This window comes from Oncorhynchus mykiss, chromosome 3 (genome assembly GCF_013265735.2).
Source record: "Oncorhynchus mykiss isolate Arlee chromosome 3, USDA_OmykA_1.1, whole genome shotgun sequence".
Classification (NCBI taxonomy): domain Eukaryota; kingdom Metazoa; phylum Chordata; class Actinopteri; order Salmoniformes; family Salmonidae; genus Oncorhynchus; species Oncorhynchus mykiss.
This window is the reverse complement of record NC_048567.1, coordinates 51,316,647-51,335,240: the sequence shown is the minus strand read 5'-3', so window position 1 is coordinate 51,335,240 and position 18,594 is coordinate 51,316,647. Positions and strand designations below refer to the sequence as shown.

The 18,594-nt window shown below is 41.2% G+C and overlaps 1 protein-coding gene across 2 annotated transcripts in view; it reads left to right on the top strand.

Moving 5' to 3' along the window:
* Nucleotides 1-18,594, top strand: part of LOC110520166 (glypican-6) — a 112,662-nt gene that overhangs the window by 54,342 nt on the left and 39,726 nt on the right. For both annotated transcript variants that reach the window (XM_021597292.2, XM_021597293.2), the window contains exon 4: nt 8,803-8,968. In XM_021597292.2, coding sequence (XP_021452967.2) covers nt 8,803-8,968 — 166 coding nt within the window. The remainder of the gene's footprint in view (nt 1-8,802; nt 8,969-18,594) is intronic.

The following is an 18,594-nucleotide window of genomic DNA, read 5'->3' as shown; positions in this document are numbered from 1 at the left end:
ATCAAACATTAGGAACACCTTCCTAATTTTGAGTTGAATCTCCTCATTTTTGCCCTCATAACAGCTTCAGTTTGTTGGGGCATGGATTTCTGAAAATAATATTTGTTTTATTTTATTTCTCTCTCAGGTGGCAAGACCAGCAACTTTATTTATTTCTCTTTTCTCGCCTTAGGCGGAAAGCAAATGGGCCAAGCAAATGAAATATGACTGAGGTATTTCACGTAGAACAAAATGTGAAATGTTCAGTGAGTCTAGTAGAATTCATGATTAAAATAAGCAGAACTTCATTTGATTATTTCAGGCTAAAGGAAAAGGGCTGAATTACAGGAGTGGAAAGGTGCTGTACCTATAGAGATTGATTGATCGTAGAAGGTCATGGCACTGTTGTCATACAGATAAAATATCATGATATCAAAATATATAATATTACAAAATCTAAATCTGTAATACATTTAAATATGTATATATATACACTACCGCACATTTTTTGTCCATTAAAATATCATCAAAATGATCAGAAGTCCAGTATAGACATTGTTAATGTTGTAAATGACTATTGTAGCTGGAAACGGCAGATTTTTTTTATGGAATATCTACATAGGCGTTCAGATGCCCATTATCAGCAACCATCACTCCTGTGTTCCATTGGCACGTTGTGTTAGCTAATCCAAGTTGATCATTTTACAAGGCTAATTGATCATTAGAAAACCCTTTTGCAATTATGTAAGCACAGCTGAAAACTGTTCTGCTGATTTAAAGAAGCAATAAAATTGGCCTTCTCTAGACTAGTTGAGTATTTGGAGCATCAGCATTTGTGGGTTCGAGTACAGGCTCAAAATGGCCAGGAACAAATAACTTTCTTCTGAAACTCGTCAGTCTATTCTTGTTCTGAGAAATGAAGGCTATTCCATGCGATACATTTTCATGAAACTGAAGATCTCGTACAACGCTGTGTACTACTCCCAAAAGTTTTAGAACACCTACTCATTCAAGGGTTTTTGTTTATTTTTACTATCTTCTACTTTGTAGAATAATTGTGAAGACATCAAAACTATGAAATAACACATATGAAATCATGTAGTAACCATTTTTTTTAAACAAATTCTAAAAAAAATGTTTTATTTGAGATTCTTCAAATTGCCATCCTTTGCCTTGATGACAGCTTTGCACACTCTTGGCGTTCTCTCAACCAGCTTCATGAAGTAGTAAAACATTTGACCAGTTGTGTGTGGGTGTGTGTGTGTGTGTGTGTGTGCGTGTGTGTGTGTGTGTGTGTGTGTGTGTGTGTGTGTGTGTGTGTGTGTGTGTGTGTGTGTGTGTGTGTGTGTGTGTGTGTTAATATATATCAAAATATCAGTACAGTAGCCAAGAAAATGTTACCACGGGTTGGGAGCATTGAATATCATTTTCAGAGGCTTTTGTCTATGCGTACCTGCCTGCAAATCAAACATACACTTGGTGTACAAAACATATACAAATGTCAGTACAGTAGCCAAGAAAATGTTACCAATATATTTCCAGACTAAACCAGGTGTTAAATGGTATCAGATTAAACATTACAGCATTGAATATCATTTTGTAGTATTCTACAGTATACTACAAGATTCTATAGTAAGCACTAAACGTTTGAGGGATACTACAGAGTGGAGTATATTATTCTACAGTATACTACACAATTATATAGTAAGTACTACAAAGGATTGAGGGAAAATACAGTGTGGATAACAGTATTCTATAATAATACAGGGCGAGACGCAGATGCAGACAAGGGAGGCAGATGGTTTGAGTCTCTGATATTTATTATAAAACAAGGGGCAGGCAAGAGACAGGTCGTGGACAGGCAAAAGATCATAAACCAGGTCAGAGTCCAGGAGGTACAAAGTGGCAGGCAGGCTCAGTGTCAGGGCAGGCTGAATGGTCAGGCAGGTGGGCTCAGTGTCAGGGCAGGCAAAGGTCAGAACCGGGAGGACTAGAAAAACAGAGACTTGGAAAAAGTAGGAGCATGGAAAAACACGCCGGTTGACTTGACGAGACAAGGTGAATGGACAACAGACAAACAGAGAACACAGGTATACAGTTGAAGTCGGAAGTTAACACACACTTAGGTTGGAGTCATTAAAACTCATTTTTAGGACATCTACTTTGTGCATGACACAAGTAATTTTTCCAACAATTGTTTACAGACAGATTATTTCACTTATAATGAATTTATAATTAATTAATTAAGTCTAGTTCATCCTTGGGAGCAAAATGCCTGAAGGTACCACGTTCATCTGTTGAAACAATAGTACCCAAGTATAAACACCATGGGACCACGCAGCCGTCATGCCGCTCAGGAAGGAGACACGTTCTGTCTTCTCGAGATGAACGTACTTTGGTGTGAAAAGTGCAAATCAATCCCAGAACAACAGCAAAGGACCTTGTGAAGATGCTGGAGGAAACAGGTACAAAAGTATCAATATCCATAGTAAAACGAGTCCTATATCGACATAACCTGAAAGGCCGGTCAGCAAGGAAGAAGCCACTGCTCCAAAACCGCCATTAAAAAGCCAGACTACGGTTTGCAACTGCACATGGGGACAAAGATCGTACTTTTTGGAGAAATGTCCTCTGGTTTGATGAAACAAAAATAGAACTGTTTGGTCAAAATGACCATCGTTATGTTTGGAGGAAAAAGGGGGAGGCTTGCAAGCCGAAGAACACCATCCCAATTGTGAAGCACGGGGGTGGCAGCATCATGTTGTGGGGGTGCTTTGCTGCAGGAGGGACGGGTGCACTTCACAAAAGATGGCTTCATGAGGTAGGAAAATTATCTGGATATATTGAAGCAACATCTCAAGACATCAGTCAAGAATTTAAAGCTTGGTCGCAAATGGGTCTTCCAAATGGACAATGACCCCAAGCATTCTTCCAAAGTTGTGGACAACAAAGTCAAGGTATTGGAGTGGCCATCACAAAGCCCTGACGTCAATCCTATAGAAAATTTGTGGGCAGAACTGAAAAAGCATGTGCGAGCAAGGAGGCCTACAAACCTGACTCAATTACACCAGCTCTGTCAGGAGGAATGGGCCAGAATTCACCCAACTTATTGTGGGAAGCTTGTGGAAGGCTACCCAAAACGTTTGACCCAAGTTAAAAAATTTAAAGGCAATGCTACCAAATACAAATTGACTTATGTAAACTTCTGACCCACTGGGAATGTGATGAAAGAAATAAAAGCTGGAAGAACTAATTTTCTCTATTATTATTTTGACATTTCATATTCTTAAAAAAAAGTGGTCATCCTAACTGACCAAAGACATGGACTTTTTACTAGGATTAAATGTCAGGAATTGTGAAAAACGTAGTTTAAATGTATTTGGCTAAGGTGTATGTAAACTTCCGACTTCAATTGTATATACACTGAGGGTAAAAGGGAAGATGGGTGACACCTGGAGGGGGGTGGAGACAATCACAAGGACAGGTTAAACATATCAGGGTGTGACAGTATTCTACAATATACAGTTTACTATAAAATACTAGAATTCTATAGTAAATACTGTAGTATTCTTTAGTAATTTGTAGTATTTTTTCATGAGTTGAGTTTTTTTTTTTTAGCTTTTGCCTAATTTGCTGCTTATGTGCAGCGGTGAGAATGCTAATTCTGATAAGGAATACACCACTTCCCATTGAAAAAGGGAATTTTCTCCTGAATCCTTTGACCCAATTGTATAATGTACAATTATTGTCATAGATTTATATCAAAACTTTTCCCAGAATTGAACAATGGACTGATTGTGTTGAATCCATCATTTTCACATATAAATATTTAATTCCAAAACCTGAGATCATAAAACGGAGCAATTTGTTGGTGTTGGAGTTGGTGTTGGAATGAATTTTACTGGTGCGGACAGAAGTAGGCTTTTAACAGAATCCAACACATTCTTGAACAAGCTGAAGGTGTTCTAATTTACTTTCTGGGTGAGGTTTTGTTCTCTCCCAGAAGATCCCCTACAGTATAATATTACTGACTTACCACTGACTTACCACCAGCACCACCTCTTTGTATGGGCCTATGGGCTTTTGGGTTGAGGCTCAGGGCTGCCCTCTCGAGTGCTCTATAATGACTACTGATGGGGCCTCCCGTTATTCACAAGGAATTCTTAAGCATGGGAAGAGTATCTGTCTCCAAGCTACGAGGAAATATTATTTGCTATGGATGTTTGTATCTCTATCGTCCAATATTTGTTAAGTCTGTATACCGTCCCCATTAATCTTGCTGTAAGTATTCTGTTTGATGTGATATAATCTTAATGCAGCTAGCTGTTGCTGCAGTATATCACTGCCTTAGGAGTGTGTGTAGTTTCGATCCAGTGCAAAGGAAGATTAAAGGCATAGCAAGAGATGTATGCTTGGTATTTGCTCCACTCAACAACAAAAACAACTGTTTTCTAGATCGTGTTCACAGTTAATATCAACATTAGAACACTGGCCTTATAGATACAATTTGCTTCCCCTGCTTTGGTGGTCACAAGCAATTTATCGGAATTGCATGCGTTTGTTACCATTATCGGTGTTGATAATACTGTGTAAACTGTTCTGCGTAGTCCGAGGAGAAGCCTGGACATCAAGGCTAGAAAACAGTTAATATCCTGTTTGGAAATTGAGTCCTTATGCAACTGTTGCTGGTCAATGGGTTTATGTTCATCATAATTCATGATAAATAGGGTATGCGTCATGGGGATTTTAGCGCAGCTACAGTATTATACGGTCAAAGGCACGAGGAAACCCAAGGTGATTTGGCTGCCTGCGGAGAATCAGATGTATAACCCATGAACATCCAACAAACTCAACCTTTCCACTGTGGGCCATTCATTACCAGCAAGCATGATGAACTCCGTGAACCACAATCATGTGTGATCACGTCATGCACCTCCAGGCCATATCAGTTCCCCATTTCCAGCCAGGGCAGCCTGATGAAACCCTCTCTATGAGCAAACCCTGGGGATGAGTTGTTAGCATCTGTGGTATTGACACACATCCTGGGTTCCCTGGCAGCCGCCATGTCCCCACCTCACCTCTGACATTACCCAGGGACCTGAGACACAGGTCATGTGGCGGGGGCAAAGGCGCTTTGATCCACGGGGCCTCAACTCATCAGAAGAGATTGGGTGTAAGCATAATGGAATAAGACACCCCAGAGGAGGTGTCCTGGCACCCGGCTACAGTGAGATGTGACATCTATGCCGAGTGCTGCTGGGGGACTTTATTGAGTTAAAGGAGCTGGTGTAGTACATCACATCCCAGCAGTTCACAGTTTTTGACTAAGACACTCAGCTTTTGACTGGAGGCACTACCTGAGTAACTAGAGACACGTTTATATATCGCCTGGCAGTTTAGTTTACCCATGATCAATCAGAGTTTGGCATTCAATTACACTTATTACAGCATAAATACCAGCGTAGGCTTGGTGTTTACCCATTTTTCTAAACCTCTGATATGAAAAGATATACCCAAGGATATATCAAGGCTTCAAAATGTTCTCAAAGTATCAAAGACTGCATTCTCATTATGGGTACACTGTGTATTTCTGTTATTCAGTATTGCAAAACAGTGATGTGGCTATTGATTGATTCTAATAATAGGACGCGCTTTGATGAGCCTGTATCATTAGAACAATACCTGCTCTGCAAATGGTGTAATGCGCTCAAAGGAGCAAGCAGTCCAGGGAGAGATAGGGGAGAGTCGAGCAGACATTATGGCAACATACTAAGTGCTGGTCTTGCACCAAAGCCATTTGTGGGGAAGGGTAGCATTTGTCAGGTGTCAGTTCTGCAAATTGAAAAAGGGGGGAAGCAACCCTATACCATGTCTTACTGTACGGACATGCACATGAAGGATTCTTCCAGTGGAGTATTTTAAAATGAAGTGGATTTCAGGTTCAAATTACCCTTTTAAGATCTTAGAATCTGAAAAATACTTATTTTTATCGCATCCATATGAAATGAATGAATTGTATTCACCAACAGTTGCTATGCAACTGCAGAACAAAGCAATCTGAAATGTCACAAATATTGAAGGCCCATACTGTATAGCCACCACAGGTAGCAGAGAATCTAAATAAACGATTACCCCCTTGATATCTTCAACTCGCAGCCCCCACACCTGTGAGTTCCTTTGGATGTCAGTGGGTACATGACATTGTTTGAGTGATCAGCATCAGACTGTTGTGATAAGTCAAGCCAATGATGGAGGAAGCTAGCAGTAGATGTTTGAGGCATATCAGTCAGTCAGCGTGTGTGTGTGTGTGTTTGTTTGATCCTTGTCTTCAAGCCTGACTCTGTGGAGGCTGTTGATGCCTCCGCCTTGCCTTCCCCTCAGCAGATCCTCACTGTTGGGTTGAGAGAGACAGGGGTCCAATCACATCAAACATGAAGACAGCTCAGAAACCACTCAAAACACAGACTTCCAGCTGAGCTGTGCCTCTTCTCTCACCTCATTCATGCAGTGTCTGGGTACTTTGGGAAGTTTAGACTAGTACATCTGCTCACACTGGAAATACACAAGATATTTTGGGCGTTGTGTAAAATTATACTTCGTTCAGAACAGAGACTGGGTGTTTACTTTATTATTTTAAAGATGTTGAGATTAACCTGACGAAATAGGAATGTGTTATTGTATCTACAGCATACAGTATATACAAAGGTATGTGGACACCTCTTCAAATGAGTGAATTCGGCTATATCATACTCTATTTTATGTATAAAATAGAGTACACCGCCATGCAATCTCCAGAGACAAACATTGGCAGTAGAATGGGCTTACTGAAGAGCTCAGTGACTTTCAATGTGGCACCGTCATAGGATGCCACCTTTCCAACAAGTCAGTTCGTCAAATATCTGCCCTGCTAGAGCTGCCCCGGTCAACTGTAAGTGCTGTTATTGTGGAGCAACAACGCCTCAGCCGCGAAGTGGTAGGCCACACAAGCCCAAAGAACGGAATTGCTGAGTGCTGAAGCACGTAGCGCGTAAAAATGATCTGTCCTTGTTTGCAACACTTACTACCGAGTTCCAAACTGCCTCTGGAAGCAACGTCAGCACAAGAACTGTTCGTCGGGAGCTTCATGAAATGGGTTTCCATGGCCGAGCAGCCGCACACAAGCCTAAGATCACCAGGTTCAAAGCCAAGCGTCGGCTGGAGTGGTGTAAAGCTCACCGCCATTGTACTTTGGAGCAGTGGAAATGCGTTCTCTGGAGTGATGAATCACGCTCTACCATCTGGCAGTCTGATGGACAAATCTTGGTTTAGTGGACACCAGGAGAACACTACCTGCCCGAATGAGTAGTGCTAACTCTAAAGTTTGGTGGAGGTGGAATAATGGTCTGGGGCTGTTTTTAATGGTTTGGCCTAGGCTCCTTAGATCCAGTGAAGGGAAATCTTAACACTACAGCATACAATGACATTCTAGACGATTCTGTGCTTCCAACTTTGTGGCAACAGTATGGGGAATGCCCTGTCCTGTTTCAGCACGATAATGCCCCTTTGCACAAAGCAAGGTCCATACAGAAATGGTTTGTCGAGATCAGTGTGGAAGAACTTGACTGGCCTGCACAGAGCCCTGACCTCAATCCCATCAAACACATTTGGGATGAATTGGAACGTCGACTGCGAGCCAGGCCTAATCACCCAACATCAGTGCCCGACCCCGCTAATGCTCTTGTGGCTGAATGGAAGCAAGTCCCCCACAGCTATGTTCTAACATCAAGCAGAAAGCCTTCCCAGAAGAATGGAGGCTGTTATAGCAGCAAAGGGGGGACCAACTCCATAATAATGCCCATGATTTTGGAATGAGATGCTCAATGAGCACATGTCCACATACTTTTGTTCATGTAGTGTATTTTGGCCAGAGTAACAAGAAGCTCAGACACTACTGCAATAAAATGCATAAAACATGTAGGCATCCACTTACACACACACACACACACACACACACACACACACATACACACACACACACACACACACACACACACACACACACACACACACACACACACACACACACACACACACACACACACACACACACACACACACACACAAGCAAACTGATGCACTGACAGAAATGGTGGTTAGGGAATTGCTTTTTCACATAGGCCTGAGATGCAGTAACAAGGTTAAGAAATTATTATTAAGGGCCTGTCTGTGTTGGTGTTTGTTAAATAGATAAAGCCATTAGCCATTACCCTGGAGCCTTGACTTCAAAGAAAAAATATGTTGATATTTGCATTATTGACCAAACAAATCTGGTGCTGTATTTTTCACATATTTTCAATTTCACCAGATACAACTGTTGTTCATGTCGTTCCTGTTTATGTATGCTGAGCTTCTGTTGAGCGCCATAGATGTAAGGACAGTGGAGCAGCCGGCGTGTCTTTTTGCATTTTAAACAGTGTCTTAAGCCTGACATTCTCGGACTTCATTTGACCTCATGAGAATTGTGTTGTAGTGCTCTATTGAAAACAGAAAGCACAGTAGAATGCTCCTACTGTTCTCCCAGTCACTCACTGTGCTGTGATCCTGGTAAAGGGCCCTCAATCTGAACAGAAATGTTGCCTGGGAGTAATCATACTGGTTTATGTAGAACATAGTTTTACTTCCTGTTAGCTTTCTTAGCCAGCTAGTATCTTATTATTCATCCAAGACAGGAAATTACAGTTTGCTGTATCCTATGTGTAAAACAGTATATTGTATCTGTGTAAAACAGTATATCGTATCTGTTATGTAGCTGATCTTTATTCTGACACTATATCCACCCACTAGGTGAGCAGCACCCCAGCGTGTATCCGAGCACTGACCAAGATGATGTACTGCCCATACTGCCAAGCCATGCCCTCCGTGAAGCCCTGTAACAACTATTGTCTGAACGTCATGAAGGGCTGTCTCGCCAACCAGGCCGATCTGGACCCAGAGTGGAACCAGTACATCGGTAAGACCCCTCCCTTTGCCTTTGTATAAAAAAATGTGTGCTGTGTTGAATTGTTTGTCTGTGTTTTTCATTTTATGGTAAGATGTCATTCATGTTTTATTTGTCTGTGTTTAGTCCCGTGGACACAACTTGGGCACTATAATAAGAAGGTACATTTTCGTTTTACTGTTTGAATCTTCATTTTTTCTTTGACAATTTCTACTGGATGAAAACGCCATAACTCATTGGCTGGTGGGCTCATGCTGTGTTAAATGGGGACTTGCAGTGGGATAGTAGCACACTGTGGTAAACGCTGAGCTTTGTGGAAAGCAGTTCAACAGGAGCTCGTTTAACTCGGGAAGATTACAAACTTGAATACAACATGGCAGTTATTTTTTTTTAATAGACTACCTAATTCAGTTTGGAGCTTTCATTTAGATATGTCAAGACTGCTGAAGTGAACTAAAGCCGAGCAGGCTAGCTGCGATCTGCTCTTTAGAGACACATGACAAGCATGCTGCTGTCAGAAACAAGCAGCTGAAATGGGGCCACAGCTCTCTCGATAGTTGTTCCATGTCAGAACATCGGAGGCCCAATGTAGAGTACAGCGCATTGAGGTGTTGGTGGAGCAGTGTGACATCCGTCAGATTAATATTCAATGGTAGCATCAGGTTGACTATTAGAGTCTTGTTACCCAGGACTAAATGTAGAGCTGATGGTGTGGGTTTACTGTATATGCACTGTACGATTCACTGTTACAGAGCTTGGCCACTTCAATAGCTCTCTACTGTAGGTTACATCAGTCACTATACAGTAAAGGTCCAGTAGTGCAAGATTTCTACGATTTATCTAACAGTTTTACGTTTTATGTCCTTCTATTTGATAATTGGGCGGTCTAACTGAAATACTGTGTTTTTTCTAGATGTCAACATTTCCATACTTTCAATTGGAGAATTGTTCCAGGGGTGGAGATTAAATGTCAGTTCATATATTTTGGCTCTCTGACATTTCATATTCATTATAGGCTGAAAGATTTTCAATTAGCTCAAGGTCCAACCGCACAGAGGATATCGATTGGGCTTTCACAGCCTACAATAGTGATTGCGTGTCTGCCAAATGTCCCCTGTGCTTCTCACTGTTCCTTAAGTAGTTGAGAGGAGGATAGACCCCGTGAAAATGAACTCCAAACTCTAATAACACGGGTTTCTTCTTTCACATGTGCCGGATGATCGTACACAGGCTTTGCTTTGCAGCGTAGGGCATTGGCGGTTTTTGCCGCGATGGTGAAATCCATCGAGTTTGCATACCAATATAGGATTATCATACTCTTGAACATGTCTTTTCATCCACGTATAGGGCTACATTGTAGTAATATACTTTAACTCACATGAAAACCTTTAGCTATTCCAGTTCATGTGAATAGAAAGGGAGAAGCTGGCGTCTACAGGGCTTTAGAGTGAAATAAAACACAAAAGCCTGGGAGACTGACATGGAACTGGCAACAGAGCTTAAGTAAAGATATTCATCTTGATTCCAGTGGCATCTATCTCGCCCAACAGCGTATGTCTGCTCCGCTGACCAGAGAAGACGAGATACCGGAAAGGTGAAAAGCTAATTCAACCAAGGAGTGAGAAATCCTTTACAGCTGGAAGCTGAGCTCCCGATAGCAATGATTTTTCCCTCAGCACCTCCTCACTGCTAGAGCTCCACCAGCAGAAAATAACACTCTCTGACACAGTGCATTGGAACTTCTGACAAAAGTTGGACAAAAAAGGCAGCCATTCACATTACCCTCAGCCTAACCTTCATTTATCCTCCGTGTGAATGTGTGTGGGGGGGGGGGGGGGGGGGGGGGGCAGAGGAGGGACTTTGGTGCCACTGCCAAAAGCAGGCCAAAACAGATGTTCATTCAGTGCAGCTGTGCTTCTGCTTCCATTCATTCAGTCTAGCTAGCGTAATATGGAATGCTCCAAAACATCCATCTCTTCTTATAATAGCTGTGTGCCAATGCGCGGCTTCCGTTTATGCATAGTCGAAGACAGGGGGGGAAATACGAGAGGCTGTATAAAGCTCCCATTATATTGGTGTGTCTGAATGTTCTTGTTCCTCTCTGAAAGGGTTTCAATATGTTATTTATGAAAATAGAGTTGAAGCTTGGCACTGTGTACTACGAGCGATGGGACTATTAGTATGTGCCACTACAAATCAGTTGAGTTCTGTGTGTTTTTGTATATTTTATTGTACATAGCCAGACCTCACTGCCAATCCAACCCAAAGTATATACCCTTGCAGGAACTTGCTTTCAGTCATTTATTTCAGAAAATAAAATGTGGTTGTTTTATTTTATTTCTCTCTCAGGTGGCAAGGCCAGCAGGTTTGTACTTTTCTTTCTTTCCCTTTTCTCGCCTTAGGCGGGAAGCAAATGGGCCAAGCAAATGAAATATGACTGAGGTATTTCACGTAGAACAACATGTGAAATGTTCAGTGAATCTAGTAGAATTCATGGCTAAAATAAGCGGAACTTCATTTGATTATTTCAGGCTAAAGGAAAAGGGCTGAATTACAGGAGTGGAAAGGTGCTGTACCTATAGAGATTGATTGATCGTAGAAGGTCATGGCACTGTTGTCATACACATTAAATATCATAATACCAACAATATATGGCATAATATCAAAATCTGTAATATCAAAATATCAGTAGAGTAGCCAAGTCAATTTTAATAACACATTTCCAGACTAAACCAAGTGTTAAATGGTATCAGATTAAACATTACAGCCTTGAAGATCATTTTCAGAGGTTTTATCTATGCATACCTGCCTGCACATCAAACATGAATCAGACAGTATAAAGGACCCATGTTTAAATATGCAAATCTGTCAGCTGAATTCAAGCAAAATGGCTTTTGTTTTCCCTCCTCAAGTATTCATGTAATTAAAATAGAAGGAATAAATCATGGATTATATTGGTTCCACTGACTAGCCAGTCTCTAATCCATTTGTTCCCATTGGAACCATTTGTTCTGACCTCTTGCTATTTTGCATGAAAAAAAAACAACACAAGTGGCTCAGTCTATGAATTATGGAAACAGGTGGCAGACATCATCCTTTATTCAACCTGCGTTCTGCATTCATCCCTGCAACAGAATTATGGCATGCATGGGAATCAGATCACTCCCGGGTTTGTTTTATTTTACAAAATGTATGTTCATATTATCTACAAGTAATAGAATAGCAGTAGATGAATGTCATGTGAAGTAAGATTAGATGAGAAGTCAGATGTTTTTTTGATGGGATGAATCATCTGAAGCGTTGGGGAAGCTAACTGAACATCTGTCAGTTCACACCTGAACACTCATCACTGAACATACAGTATGCTGGATTCACCAACTCCTCCAGGGTTTTGGTTTACATGATACATTAGGCTTGAAATATGCATCGAATCTCAGTTTGTGGGATGGCTGTTTATATTTGCATGTCTTTGAGGTGCCTTTGAAGTGTTTTCATATAAGGGAATCGTCCTTTTTTTTTTTATTGAATAATGTTTTAAAATGTCATATATCTGAAACACTTTTTAAGAGGTTATGTATTTGGCTGTCCTAGAGAATTGATGTCTCGATCAGCCTATGGCGTTTGAACATCCGTCACATGCTGTGGTGATATATGTGGCCCTCTCTAGTTTACACCCCACGTGTCATTATCATTTTTTTTTTGTGTGTGTTGACAGGTGATAGAAAGCGATTTTCCTTCCTGCTTGACTACCGCAATGCACACAAGACTAGGCCCTACCCATGTGCTAATACTCTGGGACCGTCCAAAGGTGTTCTTACACAGCGGTGCCACAGCTTTTTCTTCTATTATTTGTGCTTCATTGCAATACTGACTAGGATCGTTCTCTCTAGAGGCCGTAGGTCACCACAGTGTAAGTGATCTGCATTGATTTTATTTGCTCATTTCTTTTTAATTGCGTGATTTGTTTCACCGGGGTAACTGGAGACAGTCACAACCTCACAATTCATGAAAAACATTTCCTGTCCTTTGTGAAGATTTCCTCATTAATAAAATATAGAAGAGGAAGGGAAAATAAATAATCTCAGCAACACACCACTAGAGGACTACCCGTGGCTGAGAATGAGACAACTGGGCCAAAAGATTTCCTCTTCTGCCAGGGCACCGCACTAAAGGAAATGGAAATAGTGATCATATTGTTCATTAATTGTGTGTCCTTACATAGGTTTTAAACATGGATATAATGACTTGCCACTTATGCCTCAACACCACAGCAGCTAATGAAGTAGGGACCTAAACGCAACAGTGTTTTCTTATGTCTGCTATGTTTGCTATGTCCGTCTCTCTCTCTCATAGGACATAGGACTCTAGGTGTGCACCAGTCACTTGCATGGTGTGCTGCTTATTATTTGTGATGATCATGCTTTTCCGTCTCCTAAAAATAGGATAGAATCACTTATACTTTGAGACAGAACTCTCTGACTGAAATACAAAAGCGGCAGATACATCATTCGAAGCGACATCTCATACTCTGTCTTGGATCTGCAGTCCTAATGGATCATTATGATGGATGTAATTGGCTTTGTATCAGGCAGACAACTGGCATTTCACGACAAAAGAAGTGAGTTGGAAAAGACTAATAAAACTTGTAGCATCCCTGTCTGGATTCTCTTTAGTGATAGTCTGCGCAGCTTACCTCTCTTCGTTGCTCACTCTTTAGCTTGTGTAAGTCCTGGCTTTATGCATAGAAGAAATGCCGGAGTTGACCTGAAATGTGATACTGTATCTAATAATAAAACTGAAGGTGCAATCAGGGGTAGTGTGGGTGTCAAAGAGAGAGAGAGAGAGAGAGAGAGAGAGAGAGAGAGAGAGAGAGAGAACCACGTATCTTCAGCAGTAGACCCAGGCCAGGTGCCATGAGGTCTCATTCGAGAGCTGTGATTTAGACAGCATCATGTAGGTGTAGAGACTCTTACCACCCACTGCTGAGGAAACCGAAGAATTCATTGAATATGAAGATTCATTTTGATAGCTCATCTGACTGTCAACATCAGTTTCCTTGCCCTGAAATTGTATTTTATCCCTTTGTGATGCGATGTAGCAACGGAACCAACCTTAAGTATAAAACCATCTATTCCATTCCATTAGATTGTTTTAGTTTTCTTCTCTGCCTATAGCTAAATCAGTGAGGTCTGAACTTTCCCCTCCTGGTGATGCATGCAGACCTCTGAGCAGGGGGCGATTTAGCATGGTCTCCCAGTGCTATTTCACCCCACCACTGGAATGGATAAATGGGTTTATAATGGTTGTTTGCTCTCGGACTAATCTTTGTGGCCACTTCCACCACACAGGGACACGGGGTTAAGCAAATACAAATAAGTAATCTTATACCCTTTGTGATATGTGACCACAGTTGATAGAATCCTGGAATCCATTAATGTCCCTAGCTGTGGGGAAAGGTGAGGGTTGGATAGTCAAAGCTGTTAGAAGAAATTGCTTCTTTAATGAGCCCTGCCTTGCTAGAACACAAACCCAAACACATTAAGAATACATTCCTGATGTACTGTAGGTAGAGCCTGTGAAATAATGTCTTTACCTAATCTGTCGCCAGATTGAAGTCAGACATCGCAGCAAGAAAGCATTTGTTTTGTGTGTTTTCCCGATGAAGTAAGGCAGCAGTGTGTGAAAACAGTGGTTGTGAACCTGTTGCTCAGACATAATCATAAGTCACCTGAATGGAATTACTTTTTCACCATAATTTTGAACAATATTTGTAAAAGAGTTGCCGAATATAGAGAGAAATGGGTGTCGTAATGACTGCTGGAATCCTTGCGGGGAAAATAAATAATTTTCATTGCGTCGTCACATCCATTCCTTTTCTGATTTCAGAGCGGTTCAGCAGGTGATACTTTGTCCAGATCATGTTTGGGTTTTGTGGTAATCATGTGTTACCAACTTCTCAAATATGTGGTTTTACGAGGAGAAAATTGATGTCGACTGGAAGCAAGGATTTCCTCTACATATTTGTGGACAAAATCGTTGAAACACCCCTGTCAGCCTGCATTAGAGATCATTGGACAGATGCTCGGTTCAAAGACAATCCCCATGACATCCCTCACCCCATTAGTAACGGGATCCGTTGGAGAATGGCTTGCTATTGGGTTCTGCTGCAGAATTTCATTAGGACTAGCAAATCACTGGTGCTCCTGAGAACGTAGGTTTTCTATAGCTAAAAAAACATGCTTATTATGAGCTATTATACAGTTACAACTGATAATTGCATGTAGGATATGAAGACAAATCTGATTAACACTTGCATTTATTTTCCTGTTTAGTACGTAAATTCAGTATAGGTTGCTATTCTGTGTTGCTGAAGGCAATGAACACTCATGTAGGTTTAATAAGCAAGTGGAAATGCTAGATAATCGGCTTTAATTCCAATAGTTTCTGTCCAAACAGGATGCATGACAGGACTCAAGTTTTTTTTTGCTTTGAAGAACTACATCAGAACAGCAGTGCAGCTCAAAAGGATATAATCAGTTTCTACCTATGTCATCGTTTCCTTCTATTTGTCTATTATCAGATAAAACACAATTGTCATAAATTATGCCTAATTGCTCGATACATTTATGCTCAAACCCCAGGGAATTTGATCCTACTTTACAAGTGGCGCTATTTCAAAAGTTCCAATGGTATACTTTCAATGCACTTCAACAGTCTTTGAATAGTGTGCAAGGGTTGTCTCTCCGATCCATATCCTCATGAGACTCATAGGAGGGGCCTTATTTTCGTCGTTCGACTGATCGTTTTGTCTGTCAATTAAATATCCATGGGTGGGTTTTAAAACGAGTCTATTTCCCCAGTGTTATCCCGAGATTAAAGGCAACCTGTGTCAGACCTCCAGTTGTAGACCTGAACATGATAGAAGTGCCGGTGGCGTCAGCGTTTGGGTTCACGCGATCAGATGTGCGCATTTAAATCTCCTCCAGACATACATTCAAACCAGCAACAACTACCTTCTTGCATGTTACATTTGATTTAACTCTATGTGTATGCATTTCAAGTCAAATAGCCTGTCTGATCTATGAATCAGACAGAAAATCAAGTGTCTGTTGTTTTGTGTTTCTGCACAGCTAGAAAGAACAAAAGAACAAGTCTCCACAGAACATTGGTATCAGGAATGTGCTACTATCTGGTGTGGTGTGGCCATTTGAAAACTCTGTGAATGAATAGAGAGCTTTTAGGAAATAAATGGGTGTTTGGAAAGGCAATTACCATGTGCGCAAAGCTTTTATGGCTTGATAGAAAAAGATTTAACTCAGCCAATCTTGGAAGGTCTTTTTTTATGTGTATCATTGCTATGAATATTTCAAAAGAGCTGTGGATAGTCTCATCTGTTTCTCTCTGGTGTCTGTGTGTGTGTGTGCGTGTGTGCGTACAGGCACACCATGTGCACGCGCTCGTATGTGTGCTCAAGGACTTTTTTATCAGGACAAATTGTGACCAAGGAACAATATGCTTTCCCCTGCCCATTTTTTTCTACGGTGTCATATAACACCATTAGTTGGCTGAGTGAACCACAGATGAGCTATGCTTTACAGAATCCAAATTACATGAGAGCCATTTTTCATCTCAGGGATCTCTTCAGAGGTAAAGAGCCATACATGGGCCTTTTCACTTTCCTTATTTGTCCTTGTCTGCTGGAGCTTTTCTAGCAGATAGCCTCTATTTTAGGGGCAACAATTTCGATAGCTGAAAATAGGAGATTGTCTGTAGGACAGGGTTTTCCTTTTTGTGTGGTTGTATTACAATTTACTGTAATAGAGTGTTCAATTCAAATAAATGAACATGCCTCTAAAAAATTCTATGTTTATATAATTCAATTTCAGGAAAATACTGTCTTTCCTTTAGTGTGTTCATGTTGGAAGAAACTACTGTCGCTAACAGCTCCCTCATCATCATTTTTGGCCTCCTGTCTCAAAATAGGACAAGATGGGCGCTATTTTCATGGCTGTGTGGTGATGATAACCAGATTTCATCCTGTTGGCCGGTGGCCTATCTCCACACTACAAAAGTGAAGCAGGGAGAGCTGAGCTTGGCACGCAGGAGTAGCAGCCCAGTCACAGTGGACCAGACTCTGTGCTCTCCTCATAAATGAGACTCATTAATTCTCCATGTAGGTAGAGAGCCCTACCGCGTGCCTCCTTCTCCTCAGAGACGCAGCACTGTGGCTAACTGCAATTTGACTGGCCTGTCCTGCCCTGCCCTGACTTGACCCAATCAGCCATCACTGTCTTGGCTCCTTGCTAGCAGTATACACGACACCAGTCTCTCTCTCTCTCATTCTCTCTCTCTCTCTCTCTCTCTCTCTCTCTCTCTCTCTCTCTCTCTCTCTCTCTCTCTCTTTGCGTGCTCTCTCTCTCTCTTCACTCCTCTCTCTCTTCACTCCTCTCTCTTTCTCTCTCTCTTTGGGGATTGTGTGGGATGAGGCGTTGCATCCTGGTCTCCCTGTGTTTGTAGTGCCCATCTGATAAACATATCTTAACTCCACATGGCTGGGAAAGATTGCCATCTTCCTTGTGCTGCTGAAGGCAACTCCATTCACTCTCTGCATGGGAGATCTGTGGAGGAGCTCGCCACTGGCTGCTCTGACCTGGATTGTCACTTTTTGAACATTTGAATTAGAGTGTGTGACCTTTATTTTTCTCTGCATCATAACTGAGGCCTGCTGCATGCATTCAGATTACATTTACATTATTAGCTTGGATACTGACATTGTTAGATTTAGCAATGTGTGTACGTAAAGCTTTGTTGACATGCGTTCTTTGAATGTAACGTGTCATTGCCTTACGACATCCAGATCCACATCCTATGAAAATATACAGTGAACTTCATTTTACTTGTGGATACTTCACAGACTGCAGCTAGGAAACCAAAAGGAACCTAGTTAGTCCCTGACCCCTGACCTTAGCCAGTGTGCTGATGGATTTCTAACCAAGCATCACAGGCTATCTGCCGCCCCAGTGTAAACAAACACAAGTGCTCTTCAAAGGGCCGACTTCAGACATAATTGGAAAGGAAATGGCACCAGAGATGACTGAGGTAACGTTGTCCAGCCAGCTCTTTTCCTTACCATTAGTGATAGCAGGTCCCCAAAGACCACTGTGGCCTCATTCTGCAAACATCTAAAGTAGTTATGGGAGACTGGGAGTTTCACGATTATAACTTATTTGAAATCCAAAGAAATCATCAAAGCTTCCCTTTTTACATAATTTTATACAAGTAAGCAATGATTTCCAAACCAGTCATTTCAATGTTTATGGAAAATAATGCGTCAACAAATTGTTAATCTTGTTATGATTACAGTCTATTGTAGTTCTGCCATTTGAGCATGGTAATCAACAAATGTTCTCAAAAACAGCTTATTGAATGATGAAGAGGAGACTGTGGCAGCAAGCCAAAGGATTTGTATTACAACACAAAGCATCATAGAACCAATTTTTTATGTATTTTAACAACAAATGACCTGTGATGTTGGGAAGGTTACACGCCTGGGAAAAACATCATGGTAATGCATATCAATTTATGACTTGTGGTCAATGGTTTTCCATTCCCTAAATTAAATTATTACTTAATTCAGT